General features: G+C 36.0%; 6 protein-coding genes across 6 annotated transcripts; 5 read left to right on the top strand and 1 right to left on the bottom strand.

Annotated features, from left to right (window-relative positions):
- Positions 1–92: 92 nt before the first annotated feature.
- Positions 93–2254, top strand: MONOS_864 (WD40-repeat containing protein CIAO1; the record flags this gene model as incomplete). The annotated part of the gene is made up of 12 exons (XM_067879067.1): positions 93–129; positions 184–265; positions 371–519; positions 584–727; positions 790–872; positions 944–1046; positions 1121–1252; positions 1343–1414; positions 1486–1527; positions 1624–1982; positions 2046–2135; positions 2189–2254. 12 exons carry the CDS (start codon positions 93–95, stop codon positions 2252–2254), a joined length of 1359 nt encoding a protein of 452 aa, XP_067719767.1.
- Positions 2255–2424: 170 nt separating this feature from the next.
- MONOS_866 (uncharacterized protein) lies at positions 2425–11535 on the bottom strand (the record flags this gene model as incomplete). The annotated part of the gene is made up of 2 exons (XM_067879088.1): positions 2425–11300; positions 11385–11535. 2 exons carry the CDS (start codon positions 11533–11535, stop codon positions 2653–2655), a joined length of 8799 nt encoding a protein of 2932 aa, XP_067719766.1. The 3' UTR covers positions 2425–2652.
- A 3563-nt stretch (positions 11536–15098) lies between these two features.
- Positions 15099–16199, top strand: MONOS_867 (uncharacterized protein; the record flags this gene model as incomplete). Its single annotated transcript, XM_067879099.1, has 2 exons — positions 15099–15261; positions 15625–16199. 2 exons carry the CDS (start codon positions 15099–15101, stop codon positions 16197–16199), a joined length of 738 nt encoding a protein of 245 aa, XP_067719765.1.
- A 1259-nt stretch (positions 16200–17458) lies between these two features.
- Positions 17459–18102, top strand: MONOS_868 (uncharacterized protein; the record flags this gene model as incomplete). The annotated part of the gene is made up of 2 exons (XM_067879109.1): positions 17459–17713; positions 17782–18102. 2 exons carry the CDS (start codon positions 17459–17461, stop codon positions 18100–18102), a joined length of 576 nt encoding a protein of 191 aa, XP_067719764.1.
- A 108-nt stretch (positions 18103–18210) lies between these two features.
- MONOS_869 (uncharacterized protein) lies at positions 18211–18537 on the top strand (the record flags this gene model as incomplete). Its single annotated transcript, XM_067879120.1, has 1 exon — positions 18211–18537. The coding sequence occupies one exon, from the start codon at positions 18211–18213 to the stop codon at positions 18535–18537; it is 327 nt and encodes a 108-aa protein (XP_067719763.1).
- A 57-nt stretch (positions 18538–18594) lies between these two features.
- Positions 18595–19017, top strand: MONOS_870 (uncharacterized protein; the record flags this gene model as incomplete). The annotated part of the gene is made up of 2 exons (XM_067879131.1): positions 18595–18729; positions 18787–19017. 2 exons carry the CDS (start codon positions 18595–18597, stop codon positions 19015–19017), a joined length of 366 nt encoding a protein of 121 aa, XP_067719762.1.
- Between the last annotated feature and the right edge of the window lie 3179 nt (positions 19018–22196).

The following is a 22196-nucleotide window of genomic DNA, read 5'->3' as shown; positions in this document are numbered from 1 at the left end:
TGGTTTATATTTTGCTTTAAGCATTGTTTTATAACAATTTTAATATTTCTTTCTATATTTTAATTGTTTTCATTTCGTTTTTGTAGCACTTGATGCCATTTCATTTGGCAAAAATTGCAACTTTAATTGGTATATTGTTATTCCAATTATTTTTCATTTAAAAATAAACAATTAACATCATAGGGCACAAAGCACGTGTTTGGCATTTGTCGTGGTCACCAGATGGAAAAAAGTTGGCTAGTTGCGGAGAGGATAGAACTGTTGCGTTTGTATTTACATTTATTTCAATTTATTGACAGTTGATATGAATTTCAAAATTTAATTCGATGTTTTATAAAATAAAATGCAATTTTTCAAATGTTATGATCAGAATTTGGGGAATAAATGACTCTGGAGAATGGGATAAGAAAACTGAATTTCTCCGACACACTGGAAGTGTCAGACGTGTTGAATGGGCACCAGATGGCAAAACGCTTGCATCTTGCTCATTTGATAAAAAAACAATTCTTCACAAAATAGGTATTTATAATTTTGTTTTTTAAATTTATTATCGTTTTGACCAATTTTTCGACAAAATCAATAGTTTCAGAAGAACCAGATCTCACAACTGAAGTGAAAGACATTCTTGAAGGCCATGAAGCGGAAATAAAATCTATTGCATTTTCTCCAAAGGAAGGAGATTTACTTGCAACTTGTGCAAGGGATCGCTTGATTTGCGTGTGGGATGGTTTGGATTCATTAATAAATTGTTTTCCGTTTTGAAAAGAGAAATCGATTTATTATCTTTAGTATCTGAAGACACAGAATGTATAGCTGTTCTGCAAGGTCATACACAAGATATTAAGCATGTGATGTGGCATCCTGTTTACAGAGTTTGCTTTCACAATTTATTTAAGGATTAAATGCTTTGTTCAATCTTATTTGCATTTGTTCATTTCATCAGCACTTGCTTGTTTCTGCTTCTTATGATAATTCAATTAGGTTTTGGCTTGATCCTGTTGTTTCTTCATCGTCGTCTTCCTCTTTTCCAAAGCAACTTGACGAAGGTTTTGTGTATTTTTCAGGAAAATATTGTTGAATTAATAGAAATAAATATTTTTGTATAATTTTTCATGAATAGTTGATGGCGAATGGCCGTGTGTCGAGGTGCATGAAGATCATACTTCAACCGTCTGGGACTTATCCTTTGAACAGCCACTTCCTTCTCGCTTGGCATCATCTTCATCAGCCTCTCCCTCAATAACCGCTATGGGTATGGCATTGCTTTGAAGACACTTTTTTTTTTAATGTTTTGTTGAAAAATATGAAAATATTAAATTTTCGTTTACTATTGCTTAATTAGGAGCCACCAGCGAGCCAACTGTCACTCTTGTATCTCCAGATCGCTATGGTGGATCTACACAGCCAAGGATGAGTGTGCAACATTTATGAATTTTAACCATTCTATTCGTTTTTTTAATTTTGTTTTCATTTTGCTATTTTCAGTTTCTGCAAGTGCTGACTCTTCTGTTATTGTGTGGTCAAGACGTTTGCCATCAATCTTCAAATTATTTCAACTGAAACAATTTGTCTTTTTTGCACTCTTGCTTATGAACATAAATGACAATTGCATTTTTTTATAAGCTCTCCTCAATCATCCTTATAAAGTCGAACAAAAGATAACTGGAGATTTTGATGAAACTGTTGTATATTCTGTGAGTTGGCGCTGTCCTCATCATCCACCAGTTTTTGAGTGTCTTAGCAACTCTTCCTCTGCAAAAAAGGAAGGAGAATGTAAAAGTGATGCAACAGAAGACAAAAAAGTGGATGAAGCATCCGAGTCAAAGTGCGAAGATAAAAAAGAAGATTCAACAGAAAAATGTGATAAAATTATTGAAAATAAAGAGGAAAAATGTGAAAATTCCGAGCAATTAATTGCTGATAACTTTCCGCCAATGTTTGCAACAGGCAGTGGAGATAACGCGTTAAGACTTTATGTGGAAGTTTGATATAATATTTAACTGTTTCATTTTGTTTGAATTCGTGCAACATAAAATATATTTTAGGATCCTGAGACAAGGCATTTCATCCTTTCAGCCACAATTCTCGAAGCACATGGCTCAGATATTAATTGCGTTAGATTTAATCCTGCTTATGTGTGAATGTTTTTTGTTTCTTCCTTTTCTTCAAAATGACTATTTTTATCAAGTCAAATATTCTAGCAACATGCGGAGATGATAATGTTATTCACGTATGGCGCGTGCAAGAGCAGTGAATTTCGTTGTGATTGATTATTCATTTTTATTCATTTCACTATTTTTTTTTTTTTTTTTTTTTTTTTTTTTTTTTTTTTTTTTGAAAACAGAAAAATAGAACAAAATAAATGTATTTTAACATAAGCAACTGCATCACATGTAATTTTCAGAAGAAAGATTCAAAACATATCGTTGTTCAATGGATCTTAGATAGTTCAAAAACTCATTTCACAAATGAACTTATTTTCAAGGAGCAAAACAGTTCCATCAGTGCTTTCACCAGTTGAGGCACACACATTGAAAGTTCTTTCATATTATTATTCTTTCTGATTTCTGAACTTCATTCTCTCCTCCTTTTCATCCTCCTTGGTCTTCTGAAGCAAGCACAATCATATTATCCGTCCTGATCAACAGCCTTCTATCCCGCATCAAGCAACCCCATATCAGCAATGTCCCGAACAATTTCTGATTTCTCTTCTCTTTTCTGATTTCTCTTTTTCTTTTTCTTCCTTTTCTTTGACTTTTCCTCCTCTCTTTCTTCTTCTTTTCCTTCTTTCAGCATTTCCTTTTCTTCATCCAATTCCTTGTTCATCGCTTTTTCTTCTGAATCCTCTCTAATCATCGAAAAATGTCTATTTGGTGATGAACAGATTCCAATGCGATATTCCGTCGGCTTTCTATTTCTTCCATCATCAGCAGCAACCCCTCCAAACTCCTCCAATCCAATCTCGGGTCCTCCCCTCTCATTCCCAATTTCATCAGCCTCTTCCACTTGCTTTCGTTTCTTCCCCTTCCTTCTCTTCCCCCTTTTCGCTTTTCTATCTCTTTTTGACAATATCTCATCTTCATTATCGCATGCACGAGCACCACTCTCCATGTCATCATCTCCTCCACCACTAAGAAGTGGGGCAACTGTCTGTATTTCAACATAATTCACTGGCACAACCCCGATCACTTCCTCACAATCAAATCCACTCTCCACCATTTCTTTGTTCTCACACATCTCCAGCTCCTCGCCTTTCTCTATTGACACTCCCATCTCCTTTCCCTTTTCTCCGGACAATAATGTTCGCATCTCCTCCTCCTCCTCCTCTTTCTCATCAACTCTTTCTGTAATAACTTCTTTTCTCCATTCTCCTCTTCCCACATTCTTTGTTCCTTCGATATCTTCATCTTTAACTTTCCTTCCACCTCTGTTCTGCTTCTTTCTCATGAGTACAACAACCACAACAATCACAAATAACAGAATCACATTCACAACAATACACCCAATAAAGGCAAATAAACTCCATTCAATTTTATCCTCTTCTTTTGTGATTATTTCATCAACTTTTGGTTCAGTCTGACTTTTATTCTTCAGAATGAACGAATGAGTCGATGAAGGAAATTCTGGTTTTCCAAACAAAATGCACACACTCACTTCTTTTTTCTTTTCCATCGCTTCCAGCTGCTCCGATGAGATAACAGAATGCACTTCGTTCTCCGAAATATATCCTTCTCCATCAATTTCCTTTCTCACAATCTCCTCTTCAACCTCATCTTTCATGCTTATCTTCAGCGACAAATTGCACGGAAGAAGCAGCTCCCCAAGGATAATTAATTCCATCTCTCCTGTTGGCTGCGTTGTATTCGTAACTTCTTTCAGAACTGAAATAAAATACGATGATCCTCTTTCTGATGCAATCCCTCCCAAGTTGCATCCTTCGTCCAAAATCCAAAGCGATGAGTTATCTTTCAGTCCATCTCCTCCTTTCACACTCGCAACATTCAATTTCCCATTCCCTCTGCAGATCGCATTCCTTCTAGCTGTTGGATATCCCTCAATGTCTGGGTTGTTGTTCTCAAACTTGCTGTTTTCAATCTTCAGGCTGCCTCCACTCATCCACAACCCTCCACTCTGGCTCTTCATAACCGTTGTTTCCTTCATCTCCACATTGCTGCTTTCAATGTCAATCAATGAGCCGCTCCATTTGCATAATCCTTCTTTCCCCTTGTTTCCTTCGTTGACAGTCTCTGCTTCTTTTTCTCCATCAAACACACACGCATCAACCTTCACTTCCTTGGATCGTCTTATCTGCATCATGCTCCCCTTGTCCACCGAATTCGCGCTTTTTTCAAACGAGCAGTTCAGCACACTCACCTCCTGTTCTGCATCTTCCATCGCAACAACACATCTTTCTGATGCTACACTCACATTCTCTATCGTTATGATCTTCATCACCACTTTCGCTTTCCCTCCAACACTCACAACATCTCCTTCACAGTTGATATTCAAAATACTTGTTTCATCAATAATCACATTCGATTCTTCGTTGAATAATAGCAATGATCCTGCTGAATGCAAATTCCTGAATGTTGTTTCTGAGATCCTCAGCTCTCCACTTTCCACTCTCACGATCGAACTGTTCAACTTCATCTCAACGGTTGTTGCTGAAGAGAAGAATTCGCATTCTTGAATTTTTGTTGTTCCATTCTTCACTTTCAGAATGAAATTATGAGTTGCCTCAAATCCATCTTCAAACTCGAATGAGCATCTCTCCACAGAACATTCGTTCACAAACTCCATGATGCAATCCTTCTCAGCTGATTTCTCAATCTTGGATTTCAATCGAACAATTGCCTGTGTCTTTTTCAATGAATTCACATTCAGATCTCCAATCACACAATCCTTTGTTACAGTTCCTTCTCCGTCAATCAGAATCGCATTCATCACTCCTTGCTCAATGTGGTCAATGGCACCATTGATGCTGCTGCATGGATTGCCCTGAGCCCCGCATCGTCTGCTATCCTCCCCTCCTACATTCAAAAACACTTGAAGGCCTTTGAAGTATGTGATCCGTGGAATAACATCCATGTCAGTATTACCTTTTAAATCGCTCCCGCAGATGGAGTTGTTTGTGGCCAATGATTCCTGGTTGTAGTTCAGCGAGAACAGTGTTTCGTTGATCTGGTGCTCAATTGAATGGCATTTGATGAATATATCTTTCCCAACAAATGCGTCGTTCATCCTAAACAAGATATTCACAATCTTGAAATTCAGAGATGGAATCTGACTTTCATCATTATAAACAACACCAGTGTCTGCTCCATCGATAAACAGCCCTCCGCCGCGCCCTGATACCGTCGAGCACTTGCATGTCGAAAGCATGCTCCCATTCACCTTCAAAACTGATTCTTCACTCTTCAGCGCCACTTTTATTCCTCCTCCTTCTGTGCTCAAATCGCTTCTGCACGTGGACATTATGCAGTCTTCTATCGTGCATTCTATCGCATTCTCAAATGATCCCAATTCAATGACGCTTGCACTGCTTCCTTCGTTCATGATGGTTTCAAACGAACAGTAGACAACTTTCAACACAGGCTTGTTTCCGTTCAAATGGGTGCTTTCATCTCCATTCATCTGGTTTTCCTCTTCTGTCATCGAAATCAGGCTGTTTGCTGTCAAAGTGGCTGATGAAATGTTCACATTCTGAATCGTCACCTGGCTCGCACTTGGGCTGAAAGCAATGAATCCTTTCAATTCATTGATCTTATTCAACGTGCTGCTCTGAATTGCCGCGCTCCCTCCGTTCACTTTTATCACGCAATATGCAAAACTTTCAACCGTCCCACTCGATGACCCAAATGAACAATCTGTAACAGACAAGACTGTATTTGTTCCTGACGACACAATAAATATTGCATGATTAGTGGTAATGCTTGGCTTGATGAATGATAAATTGAAGAATGACAGGCTCACATTCGACGATATCATTGCACCACTGCTGACAGCATTCCCATCTTCATCAGTGATTGTCACGCTTGTCCCTTTCTTTGTTCCTTTTATCACAACTGCTGGTGCTTCTGAATCTGGAGAAGTTGGCAACGAAGACAAGAATGATATGGGATGGCTCAGCGATCCTGAATCCCCAATGCTGATCTGGGATTCGCCTTTTCCAAGTGGCTCATATCTCAGTGATATCAAGTGGTCAATCGATGAGCATGGTGCTTCAGAAAACCCACACCCACTGAAGTCTCCTCCTTTCTCCTTCGATACAAACCCATCCTTGCTCCAGTTTGCCCATAAATACACAACCAATGGAATCACATATCCATTTTCTCCTGTTGTCTTCCTTTCCCATCCGCACAGCTCATCCAATGACTTCTTATCACTTGTACTCAATTCCTCTTTCAGTTTTTCGTTTGACATAACCTTGTCCAGCTCATTTCCCGATATGAACACTTTTTTCCCTTTCCAAGCATTGCATCCTTCAAATTCCATTCCTTCAAGCACAAATAATCCAAACTCTTCAGGAAGCTCAACAAACATCCCTCCTCCAATTCCTCTTCCTCCATTCTCAACATCCTCTGATGGAACTTCACATCCATCAAACTTCACATTTTTCATTTCCATCCTCCCTCCCTTCCCCACTGATATCTTCATTCCTCCCCCTTTCATCCCACTCCCCCCTGAACATGTTGATGAAAAATTGCAGTTATCCACAACTGCGCTTCCTCCTGCTTTTATCGCAGCACCAATGCAACCTCTTCCTTCTCCGCTCCCGCCTTCCACCGTCACTCCACTCACTCTGCTGTTCTTGATGTCCAATTTCTCTCCGTTTGTCATCGTTATGGGCGACTTCCCATTCGTCGTCAGTGTTGTTGCAATTTCCATCATCAATCCATCCACAATCATTTCTCCTCCCTCAATATTCAGGATGTTGTATCCAATCTTTTCATTAGCCAATGCATCGCTTGTAAACGAGACAGAACAGCTTGTTATCGTGATTGTTGATGACGAAGAATGGACAAATGCAGTCCTCCTTCCATTGATAACTTTGTTCATTACAAATGCCAAATTAGTCATTTCAAATGATTTTGTGCACTCAATAAGGCCATTTTGATTTATTTCCCCTCCATCCTTCACATCAACCTTCATCTTCTTTCCCGCTGTTACTGCTTTTCCTGTCAAGCTCACATTAAATGAAAGCACTTTCATTTCACTTTTTATTGATGATTCAGAAGAAACCTCAACTGCCTGCATGTTTTCCTTAACTCGACTGGTCACACAATAATCAATGGATTTGCATCCAAACTTCTCAAATCCACAAGAGCTGTGATCCAATGCCCTCTCTCCGCTCCCATCGACAGTCAACTTCGATCCGATTGAGAACAAATACACAAACAGCGGGATGACTTTCTCATCTTTCCCATCCTCGCTCCCGCAAAACTTCAATTCATCCGATGGAATGGCGCTTTTGTCAAAAAATTTGAAAGAGTTTGCATTCACTTTTGTTCCAAGCAATATCGTTGAATCGCAACAAACAAACATATCCTTCCCATATTGTGCATCATTTAGCGATGAAGATGTCGATGAAAACTTAACATCTTCGGCAATTTCCATCTTGCAGTTCAGACTCGCCATTGTCAGCATCATTCCTCCGCCTCTTCCTTTGGTTCCTCCTCCGTTGTTCTTCGCCTCGCATGAATCGATTGTGCTCGTCCCATTCACAACAACACTTCCATCTCCATCTAAGCTCACGCATATCCCTCCTCCTTTTCCAATCTCTTGTGATGTCCCTTGGCAGTTGCAGTTTATCACAGTGCACGTTTCAATCACAACAATCCCAACCTTTCCCTCTCCTTCCCCATACTGTGTTCCAACTGCTCCTTTTATCAGCCCCCCGTCTCCATTGATCTTTCTAACGTTTGCTACGTTGCATCCTTTGAAATACACAACACTCACCCCTGCCGCAAACTCAACCAACGAATGCCCATCAAATGTCAGACCTTCTCTGATTTCAAATTGCTCCATTCTCAGTTTTCCTGATAACGCATTTACAAAGCTGTATCTAATCGATTGGCCTACAATTCTGTCTGGCGAACTAGCAACCGAGCAGTCTGTGATATTGAACGATGGCGAGTGTGCCGAAATCATCGCAGATGCACTGGACAGAGCAGATGGAATGCTAAATTTGATCTTTTTAATCGAGCATCTGCTTTGCACATCGATCAGGAAGTTTTCTGATTCAAAAGTGGCTGGCACATTCACCTCGATTGCCGTCCCTTTTGTGGCACATGAAATCTCCCATTCAAAGGAATCGGCCATGGCAACCTTTTCCGCAAGCACGAATTCTGGATCTAACTCTATTATTTTATTTCCCCCTGAAAATCGCGCCTGCGCGGTGTGGGTGATGGTGGCACACGGATAATAACCAAACCCGCAAAACCACGAGTCGTATCTCCCCAGAACACCACCTTTCTTTCTGCCCACGTGTGCTGCACCAGTATGTGAGTCCAGAAACACATTCAGTGGGAATTGGCCCATTGCTGCGTCACTCCGATCATATCCCACCAGTTCCTTTAATGATGATATGCGCTGTATACCTTTCAGATTTTCTGTTGTTATTCCCCAGTTCTCAGAATCTTTTCCATTCACAAACACATAATTTCCCCCATATTTCGCGGTGCAACCTGTAAAGTCCACAGACACAACCGAGAAGTCGTGCGAGCCATCTTCCAGATGCAGCATTATCCCGCCACCATATCCGCTGCACTTGCAATTGTTGAATTTTGTTGCTTCGTTTGCTGAGGCTGATAAAGTCCCTGCTCGCAATTTGCTTGAAAGTGATAATAAATCAACCTTGATTCCACCACCACTTCCTGTCTTGCACTCGCAATTTTCGATTGTCACATTCTTGACCACAAATGTCTCCCCTTCTGTCACACACTTTGCTACAACCACCCCATCTCCTTCAGTTAACTTCACATTCGTCACCTTCACATTCGCCAGCTCGCTGTCTCCTGATGCTGTGACTATCAGATACAATGCAGATGACGATAATGAAGAAGAAGAAGAAGGAGAAGAGAGATTCTGCTCAGAGAACAATGGCTTTGAAACATTCATATTTTTAATCACCACATCAACCATCGACAGCTGCGTCAGCGACACCACAAACACTGACGACGACATCACATACTCTCCTGTTTTACTCGTGGTGATCACAATTTCCTCCAATGAAAGTGACCCACTCCCATCAGACACCACAACCACACTTGGTAAAGGATTTGAATTTGAGTTGCAGTCAACCTTCATATGCAATAAACCAAGGTGACCCGTTGACACACTGAATAATGTTCTTGTTGAAGGGGAAGAAGGCAAAAGCGTTCCTGTTTCAATAGAACTTTTATCTTTGCCTGTTCCAATGACTGAAAGTTTCTTTGTTCCAATATCAATTGTTGTTGTCTCGCTCATGTGAATCCCTTCCATTGGAGTGACAGCCAAGCTAATCAATATCTCACACATCTCAACCGCCTTCTTCACCGTCAAACACGGAAATGTCTCATTTGCCCCGCATCGTTCATACAAGTCATTTCCATTAACCGAAACGTAAATCGTTTTATCTATCAGCCAATCCTTCTTTTCTGTATGTTGATAAATCCAACCGTTTGAATAATAAGCATAGGACAATCTATTTTCATTTGCGTTCGTTGTATACGATTCATAGAAAGGATTGTTTGAAGAATTAAAAAGATCATAGCGATCATAATACATTATATCGTGTCCATACGGAGAAGAGGCAGTGCATCTGCAATCGTGGAAGAAGAGAAAAAAGCAATAAACGTTATTGCTTGGTAATGTAGATTGTCTCGGTTCAAAATGCAATCCTCCGCCGTCTGATATTGTGTAACAAGAAATAAACTGGATGCTCCTCATTTTGAATTGAGCAGGAACAGTTTGACAATACATCCCTCCTCCGCATGAAAATATCACAGAACACGAAGTGAAATTGCTGTCAAACACACACGCACTCTCCCCTCCCTCATTTTCCATGCCAATGCAACCTGATCCAGATATCTGAAAAGTGTCGAGAAAAAGTCCTCCTCCGCATTCTCTTGTTTTGCAATTCTGGAATTCACATCCGCTGATTCGAACGCATGTTGAAATAATACAAGCAAATACTCCACCTCCATAGCGATTTTGTCCTTCGCAAGAATTAAAAAAATTGTTTTCTATCTCAATAGAATTGATTCCATTGCACATGACCCCTCCTCCTGCATAATAAGCATAGCAATCATTGAATGAACAATAAGAAACTGAAAGCTTACCATTCTCCAAATTATTCATGCGAATTGCTCCACCATTAGAAGCATCGTCTGCATAATCATCTTTGTTTCCAGTAGTCTTCGATCCGTTCCATTCACACCAAGTGAATGAATTTGCTCCATTTTCTGTAATGCTCTGCCTCCCAGGAGTCAACTTTCCATCTGCATTTCCTTCACATACAACGTTTCTTGTCCGACAACATCCAACGAATGAGGTGTTTGAAGCAGTCAAAGAGGCATAGTAGTTGTTGAGTGAAGGAACAATTCCGCCATCATACACATCGCAAATCGATGAAAATGAGCAGCTACTCATCAAACATGTGGCTTGGGTTGACGTAGTGGTTGCAGATGAGCATGCATCATTTGATGTTGAAATGTTGAAAAATGTCAAATGAGATAGGGATATTAGGGGTATTGAAGGTGAAGAAAGGAATGGGGCCGATGAGACACAAAAAGAAGAGAAGTGTGATTCACTCACTGAAATACTCCCTTCAATGCTTTCTCTGTCTCCATCTCCTTCTCTTCCTTTTCCCCTTCCTCTTTCTCCTCCTCCTCCTCCTTTTTCTTCGCATCCACCCTTCTCCTCTCCATATCCCTTCCCTCCAAACAGCCTTCCTGAATATATCTCTCCTCCTCTTCTCCACCCCTTCAATGTGATATTTGTCAACACCCCAATACTCCCACTCAGATCAAATGCCCCTGCCCCATCATCCTTCCCCACCCCCACAACACACCCTCTCACCACAACCACACTCCCCCTCAAACCACATACCACACTCCCACGCTCACCCCCCACCTGCCCCATCCCCCTCAACTCAACTGATGAATTAATCAATCTCAAATTTCCTTTAAATTGACTTTCTTTGCGAATTCTCCTCATATGTGTAGATGCGCGCAAAGGAATTGGTGTTTTGTGTGTTTGATATTTGTTGGCTTTTCCTTTTTCGTCATTTATGTATTTATGATTATTATCAAGCAGTTCTTCCATAATAAATGCAGAAATTTCAACAAAAACGAAATTCAGTTATAACATATAAATTCATATAAATTCAAGCAATTTCATACCCGTCTTCGAAATTCGTCTGTAAATAAGACAATTTTCATAACATTTTTCACAGAAGGTGTCATGTGATGGATACGTTATTTCCTGCTGGCAGTTCAAATCGCCGTTAATAATAGTAATTGCAACAGCAACCATCAACTGTATCACGTACATGCAAGCCGTGAAACGAAGTAAAAGCAAAAACAAATAAAAAATGAAATGGACTTATGGTTCTCGAATGATCGAAATGAAGAATAATAGAATCAATATGTTAGAACAATCAAAAATAGTATAATATCTTATAATCGTATATATAAACAAACACACGAAATTTATATCTTATTTGGATTATTTTCTCCAGAATTTTTCAGAATTTTTTCTCTCATTTCTTTTCAAATGCTTTTTAGAATAAACTCAAACGAAATCTCATTCATTTTTTCACATTATTTTTGAAAGATTGTGACAAAATATGTAACTTAAAGCATTTCAATAGATATATTTCACTCTGTGGATGAGTTTTTTTAAATTTGGTAAAAAAAATACACTATTTACTATTCTTAATAGTTTAATTTTTTTTCTAAAATTAAAAAGATTCAGTATTTTTTATAAAAAATTTTTTTGATAAAATATGATCACTGGCTGAATGTCGGAAAGTGATTAAAATGTTTTGTTTTTTCATTATTCTTAAAAAGGATGAAAATTGAACCCAAATTTTTATTATTTGTGAATAAATTTGAAAATTTTTGATATCTCAGAAAAAAAATCATCACCCTTGAAATCGAATAATTTTCAAATGAATTCACCTCACATCGATAAATAATGTAAAATTCAATCAAGAAAAGTTATTGATATTTAAACATATTCTATAAAGTTATTAATAAAACATCAAGAATTCCGAACGTGCATTGACAGATTTATTCAGTTGTGAATATTTTTTGTTTTCAGCATTTTGAATTGATGCAAATTATTTATTTCGATTCATAAATGTGTAATCGAACAATGAGATGTGAATTCATTTGAAAATTATCTGATTTTCATGAAGATGATTTTTTTTCTGAAATATCAAAAATTTTCAAATTTATTCACAAATAATAAAAATTGGGGTTCAATTTTCATCCTTTTTAAGAATAATGAAAAAACAAAACATTTTAATCACTTTCCGACATTCAGCCAGTGATCATATTTTATCAAAAAAAATTTTTTATAAAAAATTCTGAATTTTATTAATTTTGAATTAGAAGTTTACCAATTTCGAATAATTAGTTTATTAATTTTGAATAATTAGTTTTCCAAATTTGAATAATAAATGGTGAATAGTTAGTGTTAATTATGGTGGATACTTTCAATAACTGTGGACAGTCGCATTATCTCAACAACTATTGATAGTTGTTTTTCGACATAAAGCCCAATTATTCTCTCATTGAATACAAACTTGTGGGTCATTCAAAAATGAAACAACTTGCTCCCAAGAATAAAGAAAGAAACTTTTTTATTTTCGGAGAAACTCGGAGAATCTAATTTCTCCGAGTTTCTCCGAAAAGAATAAATAATTATTATGAAATATTACTGTGTTGAATAAGTCATAAAAACAATTCAAATCAGTTCATATTCATTGAAGGAATAATTGGGTAAATTGTCAAAATGCAACTATCAACTGTTGTTGAGATAATGCGACTGTCCGCAGTTATTGAAAGTGTCCACCATTATTTACACTAACTATATATAGCAAACTGCCATGCGAATAACGGATGAAAATGTTGATAAAAATAAACTGCTTCACATCAATATACAATTTAAATATTTCACAAATATGATGAATTTTGTTAAATAAAATAAACATGTGTTACATGCTGACATTTGACGGGCCAAAAAATTCAACTGACTGACATTGAGCTCAAAAAGAGTTTTTTTAAATATTCCGCATTTTCATTTATTTTGATCAATTTTTATACAAAAAAAATTAATAATTCAAAATTATTATTAATAATAATCTAAACATTTTGTGAATTATTAGTATTGACAATTTTATGGGTTTCTGACATAGAAGTCTATTTCGGATTTTTATGATCTACTGACTGTCAGTGAAGTCAGTGACATTCAGTGTCAAAATGGAAAATATATGTGATGAAATTAAAACCAAACTTGTTGATGAGTTGAAAATTTCTTTATCAAATTCATTATTGGTTGTTTTTTTTATCCTATTATTTTTTCGATTTTTCGTTGTATAATTTTTTTCATGCTAGAGCCTTTGAAGACAAGGTCAAACAGTTAAAGGAAGCGAATGCACAGTTCATTAATATTTCAAAGCATTGTGAAACAAAATTTGGAGCAGGTTTTGGTTTTCTTATTATTTATTTATTTGTGATTAACAAATGAATTGAAACAAAATTACTTTGAGTTTACGAGAATCTAGTGAAAAAAAAAAAACAATTTCATTTCAAAAATAGCGTTCGAAAATTTCAACAATAATTTGTGGATTACATTTGTGAAAGTTGAAGAAGACGGAACACCGAAGAAAGATTTTCACCGATATTATCTTTGTCCAGTTTGCAAAGATGGAATCAGCTGTGGAATATGCGGAAGAAAAAGCAGTCCTTCAATTTTGAATCACAAATGCAATTCACTAAAAACTAACTTTATTACAATTCTATTTAGACAAGCTGCGAGCAAAAATTATTCAATTACTCAACAAAACAATCACATATCTCCATCAATACCTATTCATGAGACGTTAGAAACACAATTTGTTTCGATGATCACAAAATGCAATATTTCGTTTTCATCCGCTTCATCAAAAGCATCAAATGAATTTTACTCATCACTTATTCGAGCTGGGCAAGCCAATCCTTCAGTAAATACAAAATCTATTTTCCCATATTTAACAAGGAGAAAGGTTTCATATTCAGTTTTGAAAGAAAAAGCAAAAGTGGAAAAGGAACGAAAAACAAAAATTACGAATTGTGGATTATGTGTAATGGTTGATGGTGCATCTGTAGCCCATAAACAGTGCACAGTTGTAACTGTTTGTCAATTATTTTTATTATCAACACCTTTTTTTTTGGGGAATTTTTCCTCCATGTTACAAAGCAGATGATTATTTGGTTTTATTTCAAAAATTAGCAAAAGATTTTTCTTCTTTTAATTCTATTATAAGAAGTTTTTGCACAGATGGGTTGGCAGCACAAAGAAAAGCTATTAATCTTTTAATTCAACAAAGTTTTACTGGATCTTCCTCTTCTCAAGCGACTCCAACAATAGAACCTGTTTTTATTTACTGCTGCAACCATTTGACGAACTTAGTAATTTCTTCATCATTCAGCAAAATAAAGTTTCTTTCGAAAATGAAATATTCTATTTTGGAATTTTCGGAAAGATCCCATACAAAAACATACAGATCAATTCTGAAGAAGGCCGTTCCTGCTTTTGTTGCAACAAGATGGCACAGCTTGTTCCAAATATGCTCGTTTGAAAGAAAAAAGTTTGAAATGATTAGAAAAGAAAAGCTGTTGGATTTGGATGAGCTGATTAATATTATGAAAACAGAAGTCATTCTTCATCCATTGTACAAGCTGCACTTGTTTTTTGAGAATGATCATACAAAAATGTGGCAAGTTTTTCCAGCTCTAATCCAATCAGTTTCATTTCTAATAAGTTTATCAAAACATAGCTTATTCAAAGATTTGGAATGGCACAATGCGATTACAAACATTCTTGTTTTATTACATAATTATTTTTTCATGGGAACTTATGGTCATATAATTCCTTTAGCGTTTTCATTAACTCCCATTGGAATGCAATTATACAGACTCAAAATGTTCACTCAAAACTTTATTGATGCTTCAAATTACCAAGAAAAAGAAAAGGAGAAAAATCTTACAGAGAATTCAACAATAACAGTAAGTCTGGATGGTGCTTCTGAATTACATTCTCTATCTTCAGATGCATCAGACTTTTCTTCTCAAAATTTTGCATCATTGCAATTATCTCAAAAAGTTTCTACAAACACGCAAAAAGCATATTTATCAACAAACTCTGTATTGAATACCGAGGCTCAGTTGTCAGCTTTGTCGCATTTGCAAAATCAAGATAATCATATTGATAATCATTGTTTAACAATTGACGGGTTTTTCCAAGCAAAGAATAATATTACATCAAGAGAATCGGAATTAATCAATTAAGAGTGTATAGCAAGTATTTTAGATTTGATACAGAAAATTGAAAATGATCAATTTGTTTTTTCTATTGAGAATAATAATATTTCAGGAGAAGAAGAAGCAGAAAGCGATTCAGAAGACCATGAACTTGGATCACTTCTGGCAGAAGAACTTTCCTCTGATGATATGTTCGAATTTGGATCTTTACGAAAATTTGAATCAGAAACAATTGCGAATGAAACTTCTGATAGAACGGCAGTGCTTTCCTCCTCTTCCTCCTCCTCTTCGTCGTCGTCTTCTTCTTCCTCGGCCTCTGCCTCAGTCTCTGCTTTATCTTCATCCTCTTCCTCATCCTTGCTATCACCAGCTTCATCTTCATCTTCTTCAAATTGTCAACTTTCATGTTTCAACAGCTCTTTCTCGCAAGAGATTAACTCCGAAGTTTCCTCGACATTGACATTTAACGATACAAGTGAGCCACATTCGATTGATTTAGAACTAAGAAATTCATCTAGTGCTTTCGAAGATAATTCTGACGAAAATGATGATGAACAAGAAATGGATATCAGCGTACATGATGATAATGAAGTTGAACTTCTTTTCTCGACAAGAAAGATTGAATTGTGCAATGAATTATCTTTTGAAAAAGAAATGGAAATATTGAAGAACATAGAAAATTACTAAACAGCCGATTGGTATTCACGATTATTTGAAGCTTTCTCGAAGTACACAAGAAAATCAATTCGACACCTGGAAGAAAAATACATAAATGGGTGATTCTTTTTGAAAAGTCGCAAATGTTTAATTTTCAAATAATGCAAAAATTTCATATCTTGATTAAATTTCGGTCCCCTCTCATGGAACTTCACAAAACCCGAACCTAGTATAATTTGACAATGCTATTTAACACATTTCTGTGAAGTTCCATGAGAGGGGACCGAAATTTGATCAAGATATGAAATTTTTGATTTATTTGAAAATTAAACATTTGCGACTTATCAAAAAGAATCACCCAAATGTATGCTTATTAATTTTTCAAAGGCTTTTGAAATCAAGCCCAGAAAGTGTGATTGAAAAAGACTCAGAAGTTTTTTACAGGGCCTTTTCCTCCTACGGAGATCTGCAAATGGTTTTCTCGGGACTCTGCTTGACTCTGATTTGTTCTCCTTGCAGCGAAGCAAGTTGCGAACGAATCATATCCAAAATGAGATTCATTCTCGGTGATAAAAATTTTCCAATAAGCATTCAGACGCTGGATGCTCTCCTTCGAATATAATGCTTCTCTTTTTTTAATTTAAACAAAACAAAAAAAAAATCCAAATATTTTCATTCTATGAAATAATTTTAACTTGATTATTCATTTCATCAATTATTCCTGAAACAATACACAAACATTTGGAAATGAAGTTTGTATTTTTTTTCATAATAATCTTTAATTAATCAAATATAAATGAAAAAAAGTTGTTCTTTTGAAAAATTGCTAAGATAGTGCATTAGATGAAGAAGGTTGAATCAACGAATACAACAACTGAAATGAGTTCACAAATTCATCAACTCTTTTTAAGGTTTAATTTTCCTTATGTTACTATTTTTCTCACATCAAATTATTTCCTTTTTGATAGAATAAATCCTTTGAAAAACTGAACATATTCTGGTTAACTCGCAGGGTTCATCTATAAAGTCCATGCTTACATCATTTTTCTTTTCTTTTCCATATCAAGATCTTTTTCCAGACCTTCGTTCTCTATTTCCTCTTCTCTTATTTCATTCTCTTTTATAATTTTCTTCTTTTTTCTTTATTCCGTTTCTCTCCTTCTCCTGTTCCTCTCTCTCACTCTCTTATGTCATATTCGTTGTTAAGTTACACTCTTCCCTTTTCAACTTTCACAAATTCATTCAAAATCTGTGCGGAAGTGTTAGTTGGGGATTTTTGCTTAAAAAAAATGCAATTGAAAGCGTCAGTCAGATTTGTGAGAAGAATAGACGATGATAAAGAAGAAGAAGAGGAGGAGGAGGAGAAGGAGAAAAAGAAAAAGAAAAAGAAAAAGAAAAAGAAAAAGAAGAGGAAGAAGAAGAAGAAAAAGATAATGAAGATGATGACAATGAGGAGGAGGAGGAAGAGGCAAAAGAATATAACAAAGGAGAAAACGAAGAAGCGAGTGAGGCACCAACAATACCCAAGAGTGATGATGTGCGGAGTGTGTGGTGATACAACAGCTGGACAGATTCTCCGTCTTTGACATTCTGCTTCCTCCCAAAAAACAAGGAAACAGTGTTAGCCTGCGAGAAAGGGAAGAAATCATCTTTCTCTTTCTTTCTCTTCGCCTTTGGAGAAGCGATGAGGACTGCCGGCTGGAACACCTTTTTGATGAAGCGGAGAAAAGATGACAAGAGAGATTTTTTGCCTGGGCATAGCAGAGGACGAGGAGATTCCCTGAGGAAAGAGGAGGAAGCGACTGAGGCGCCTTCGTATGTTCCGTGGGAGGGAAACGAAGAAGGTGGAGAAGGAAGAGGAAAAGAAGTGGATGAAGAAGGCTTGGAGCTGTCAGTGGATGGCACAAGAGAGGAAGGCGATCCTTCGATGTGAGGAAGAGATTCTCCAAATGTGACAGTTTTGGTAAATCCTTTTCTGATTGTGCTGTCTGTTGAAGAGACGGAAGAAGCAAAAGAAGAAGATAGAGCAGAATGTGTTAGGATGGCGAGGGGAAGAAGCGACGAAGACAGAGAACTTGCTGGCTGTAAAACGGAAAAAGAAGAAGGCAGGAAAGGCAGCATGAAAGGAGGAAGCAGAGAAATTGGCAGTGAAAATGAAAGTGACTGTGTGGGAGAGGGCAAGAAGAGGGGCAGTGCTGCACATAGCTCCAAATCAGAGCGAGGAGTGGAAGATGAGACAGAGATAAAGGAAGCAGAAGCAGAAGGGGAAGGGGAAGGGAAAGAGATTGACTTATCAGAAGACATGCCGGAAATAGTGGATTTAGCAGAGTATTTTAACGGAGAGATTGGAGAAACAGAAGAAGGATAAAGAGACAAGGGAGAGAAAGTTGGTGAAGGAAATGTGGAATGAACAGCCTTGTCGGGAATGGAGTCGGAGGCGGTTGGAGCTGCAGCTGTTGCTGCAGAAACAGAAGCAGAAGCAGAAGCTGCAGCAAAAGCAGTTGATGTTGAGTTTGTTGCTGCTGCTGCTATTGATGTAGATGCAGATGTTGGAGTTGTTGTGTGTTTATCAGACTATTTGCATTGCTTCATATAAACCATTTCGAATGTTTCGGAGTGTGATGATGTTTCAAACGTGCTCACATCTTCCAGCAGCTCCCAGTCAGACATCTCTTCTCCTTCTTCTTCTGATATTTCTTCTTCATCCTCCTCTTCCTCATCTTCTTCCTCTTCCTTCTCCTATTCTTCATTTCTTTCTTCTCTTCCTCTTTTCTCTCATCATTATCTCCATCACCATTATGTCTTGCTTCTTCCTCTTCTTTCTCGTCATCGTTATCAAGCAGAATAACTACTGTTTCCCCCTTTTAACAATCGTGTCATATTTTCCTCCTCCAATTAGTTCAAAATTGAACTGAAAAGAAACTAGTTTAACATATGATATTTCAAAAAGACAGAAGAATAAAAGAACTCTATCACTTTATCGAGAGGTTTACCACTTTTTTCTCCTCATTTTCCTTCTCTCTTCTTTTTCTCCGAAATTCCTGGAAATTGACTCTCGCTAATTCCAAGGAATTCCTCCGAAGTGGGAATTTATCCATCTGTAGATTCTGTGCGCGATGGAGAAATGGTTGCGTAATGTGATGAGAGACAAGTGCTTATGAGCAACTTACAGCCGCTGCTCCAGCCGATGGCAAGTCGTTAAAGAGAAGACGGAGGGAAGAGATAATGAAGAAGAGATAGAAGAACTGGAAGTGGAAGTGGAAGAGGAAGGGGAAGTGGAAGAAGAAGAAGATACAGAAGTTAATGCTGATGATGATTGAGCCTCTCGATCGCAATGGTAACTTTGTGGGACGAATGTGAAGTGGGAGGTATTTTTGCAGTTCCTATGCTGATGGCGATTGGGAGAGTCTGTGTTGTGCAGAGGAGAAGTTGGTAGAAACAGCAGATGCTCAGACAAACATGTGTGTGTTTTGGATTCGGTGATGAACGGCAGCATATTCAAAGGAGATGGAAGAGAAGGAAAGGCAGGTGAAGCAAATGAAGGAGAAGGAGAAGAAGAAGAAGAAAAATAAAGGAAGGAAGATGAGGAATAAATACAATTATTAAAGATTATCCATCATTGCTTGCTTCAAGTCCATCTGAACTTTTAGGAGATGATAACATTGAAGGTCCTCTTCAACTAAGTGCTTTATAAATGAAATCTGCTCATTGCTTATTTGAAGTTCTCATCTCTTGAATTCTTTTCAAGGTCCATTAAGACAGTCATTTTTCCCTTTGCGTTTATTTTTATCTTCCATCACATTTTTCTCTTTTCATTTCACTCCTAACTTCTTTTCCTTCTCTTTCTCTTCATTTTCATAAAAATCAAATCGAACAGGCAACATTCATGATAAAAGTTACAGGTTGTGAGTTCGCAATGTTGCATCAATAAACATCAAACTCATTTTTTTCTGAAGAATCAGTGAGAGCAGATATTCATTCATGCATCGCTATGCTAGCATTTGCAGACTTGGAGTATTGTCTGAGTTATTAGTCAAGAACAATTCTTCACCATCATGTTTGCTTCAATTTTTTCTCTTCTTCATAAGATTCTCTGAAGGAATCGGCTGCGATAAATTTATGATAAGTTTTACAATGATAATAAAAAGATAATGATAAAGATATAATCTTTATAATTTAATTCTTCACTGTTTCAACTCAAATCTCAAACATCACAGGTTTAATAAAATCATCATCTGTTTCTCATATTTTTCATATTCTTTTTATATTGCGAATGCAATTCTTCTTTTACAATTATCCGACTAACTTGAAAATGTTCGATAAAATAAACATCTTTATAGAAGATCAATTAAAAGAAACATACTTTCTCATTCTTTAAGTATTTTTCCTATTTCAATTGAAAGCAAAAATATAGTTCATTTTTCTGAATGAAGTTAAAACAACAATAGTTTCAATGATGTTAAAATGGAAAAAAAGTTGTAAAGTTAAAAATTCACAACAAATAAAAGAACTGTTCGATTAATCTTTATTCATTGAAACATTAACTGGGTTTTACAGTTTTTCACACTTTCATTCTCTTTAACAATTATTATTTAAAATTAGAAATTTTAAAAAAAAATTCAGATATTGCTATTTCAAATTCAATAAAGAACTTTTTGATTATTAAATTACAAGAATTTCGGAATATAAAAATTCGAGCGATTTGCATTTGATCAATAGCACGCAAATTCCAAGCTGTCTCGAGGTTAATTCAAATTTGTAAAAAAAAAAAACAAACTTTCATGAATGACTCTTCTAATTTGAAGATCAATATAAAAATACGATAGAAGTATTCACACACTTTTCCAGTGTGTTGATTGCAACGAATTAGCTTTCTAAATATGATACAAAAACAATGTCACATATTTTTTTTATTGCTAAATGGGTTATAATTTTTGAAAAGTCGCAAATGTTTAATTTTCAAATTAATCAAAAATTACATATCTTGATCAAATTTCGGTTCCCGCTCATGCAACTTCACAGGAATGTGTTAAATAGCATTGACAAATTATATCCTCCGCTTTGGAAAAGTTGCATGAGCGGGAACCGAAATTTGATCAAGATATGTAATTTTTGATTAATATGAGAATTAAACATTTGCGACTTTTCAAAAATAATTACCCAAATGAAAAAACATAAGTTCAGCAATTTTCTGTTTGGATAATAAGAATTTCGATGGGCAGATCGTTTTCAATAGTATTCCTTTTTCATTTTTTTTTAAAAATTGTTTTTATGAAACTCAAAAATCAATAATTGCAAATTCGAAAATAAATTTATAATTCATTCAAGTTATTTAAATTAATCAAAAATTGTCACTCAAAAAAATTATAAATTTAGTATTAATGACAATATTTATAAATATTTTGTCAAGAAACAATATAAAATAAAATTGAAAAGAATATGAAAAATAAAACACTTAAATAAAAAGTGAAATTATCTACTGACATTTCTGTTTTATCACTGACAACCACAAGCACAATTTTTCTTTAGTGTAACACATGCTTAGCTGAAATTTCTCTTTTAAAGAAGAAATCACAAATATATTGATACAAATACATTTGAAATGCATAGTTTTATAGAAATCTTTTGACAACTTAGAGTCGAAAAACAATCAAAAAATATGATCATTCTCCCAGAAGTTATTCAATCAACATTGACTCAATCAGTTCAAATAAAAACAATTCATTTCAATTTTTTGTCTTTCTTTTTGGCTTTGTTGAGGCAAATACCATGTGATTAAAACAAACTGAATGATGTCAAACAGCAAAAAAAAAAAAAATAAAAATAATAATAATAATAATAATAATAATAATAATAATAAAAATAATAAAAATAAAAACATGAAAAACGAATATTTTTTTTTCGTATCGTTATCTGCCCACAAACTGATATGATTGTTGGAAAAATATGGAACAAGTTGTTATTTTCAAAAAAAAAAAATGGCATTCAAAATTGAATGAAAATCGATGAAAAGGAAGTATGGGCGTG

Source organism: Monocercomonoides exilis (genome assembly GCF_001643675.1).
Source record: "Monocercomonoides exilis strain PA203 chromosome Unknown scaffold59-495361, whole genome shotgun sequence".
Classification (NCBI taxonomy): domain Eukaryota; phylum Preaxostyla; order Oxymonadida; family Polymastigidae; genus Monocercomonoides; species Monocercomonoides exilis.
This window is presented reverse-complemented; position numbering and strand designations above follow the sequence as displayed.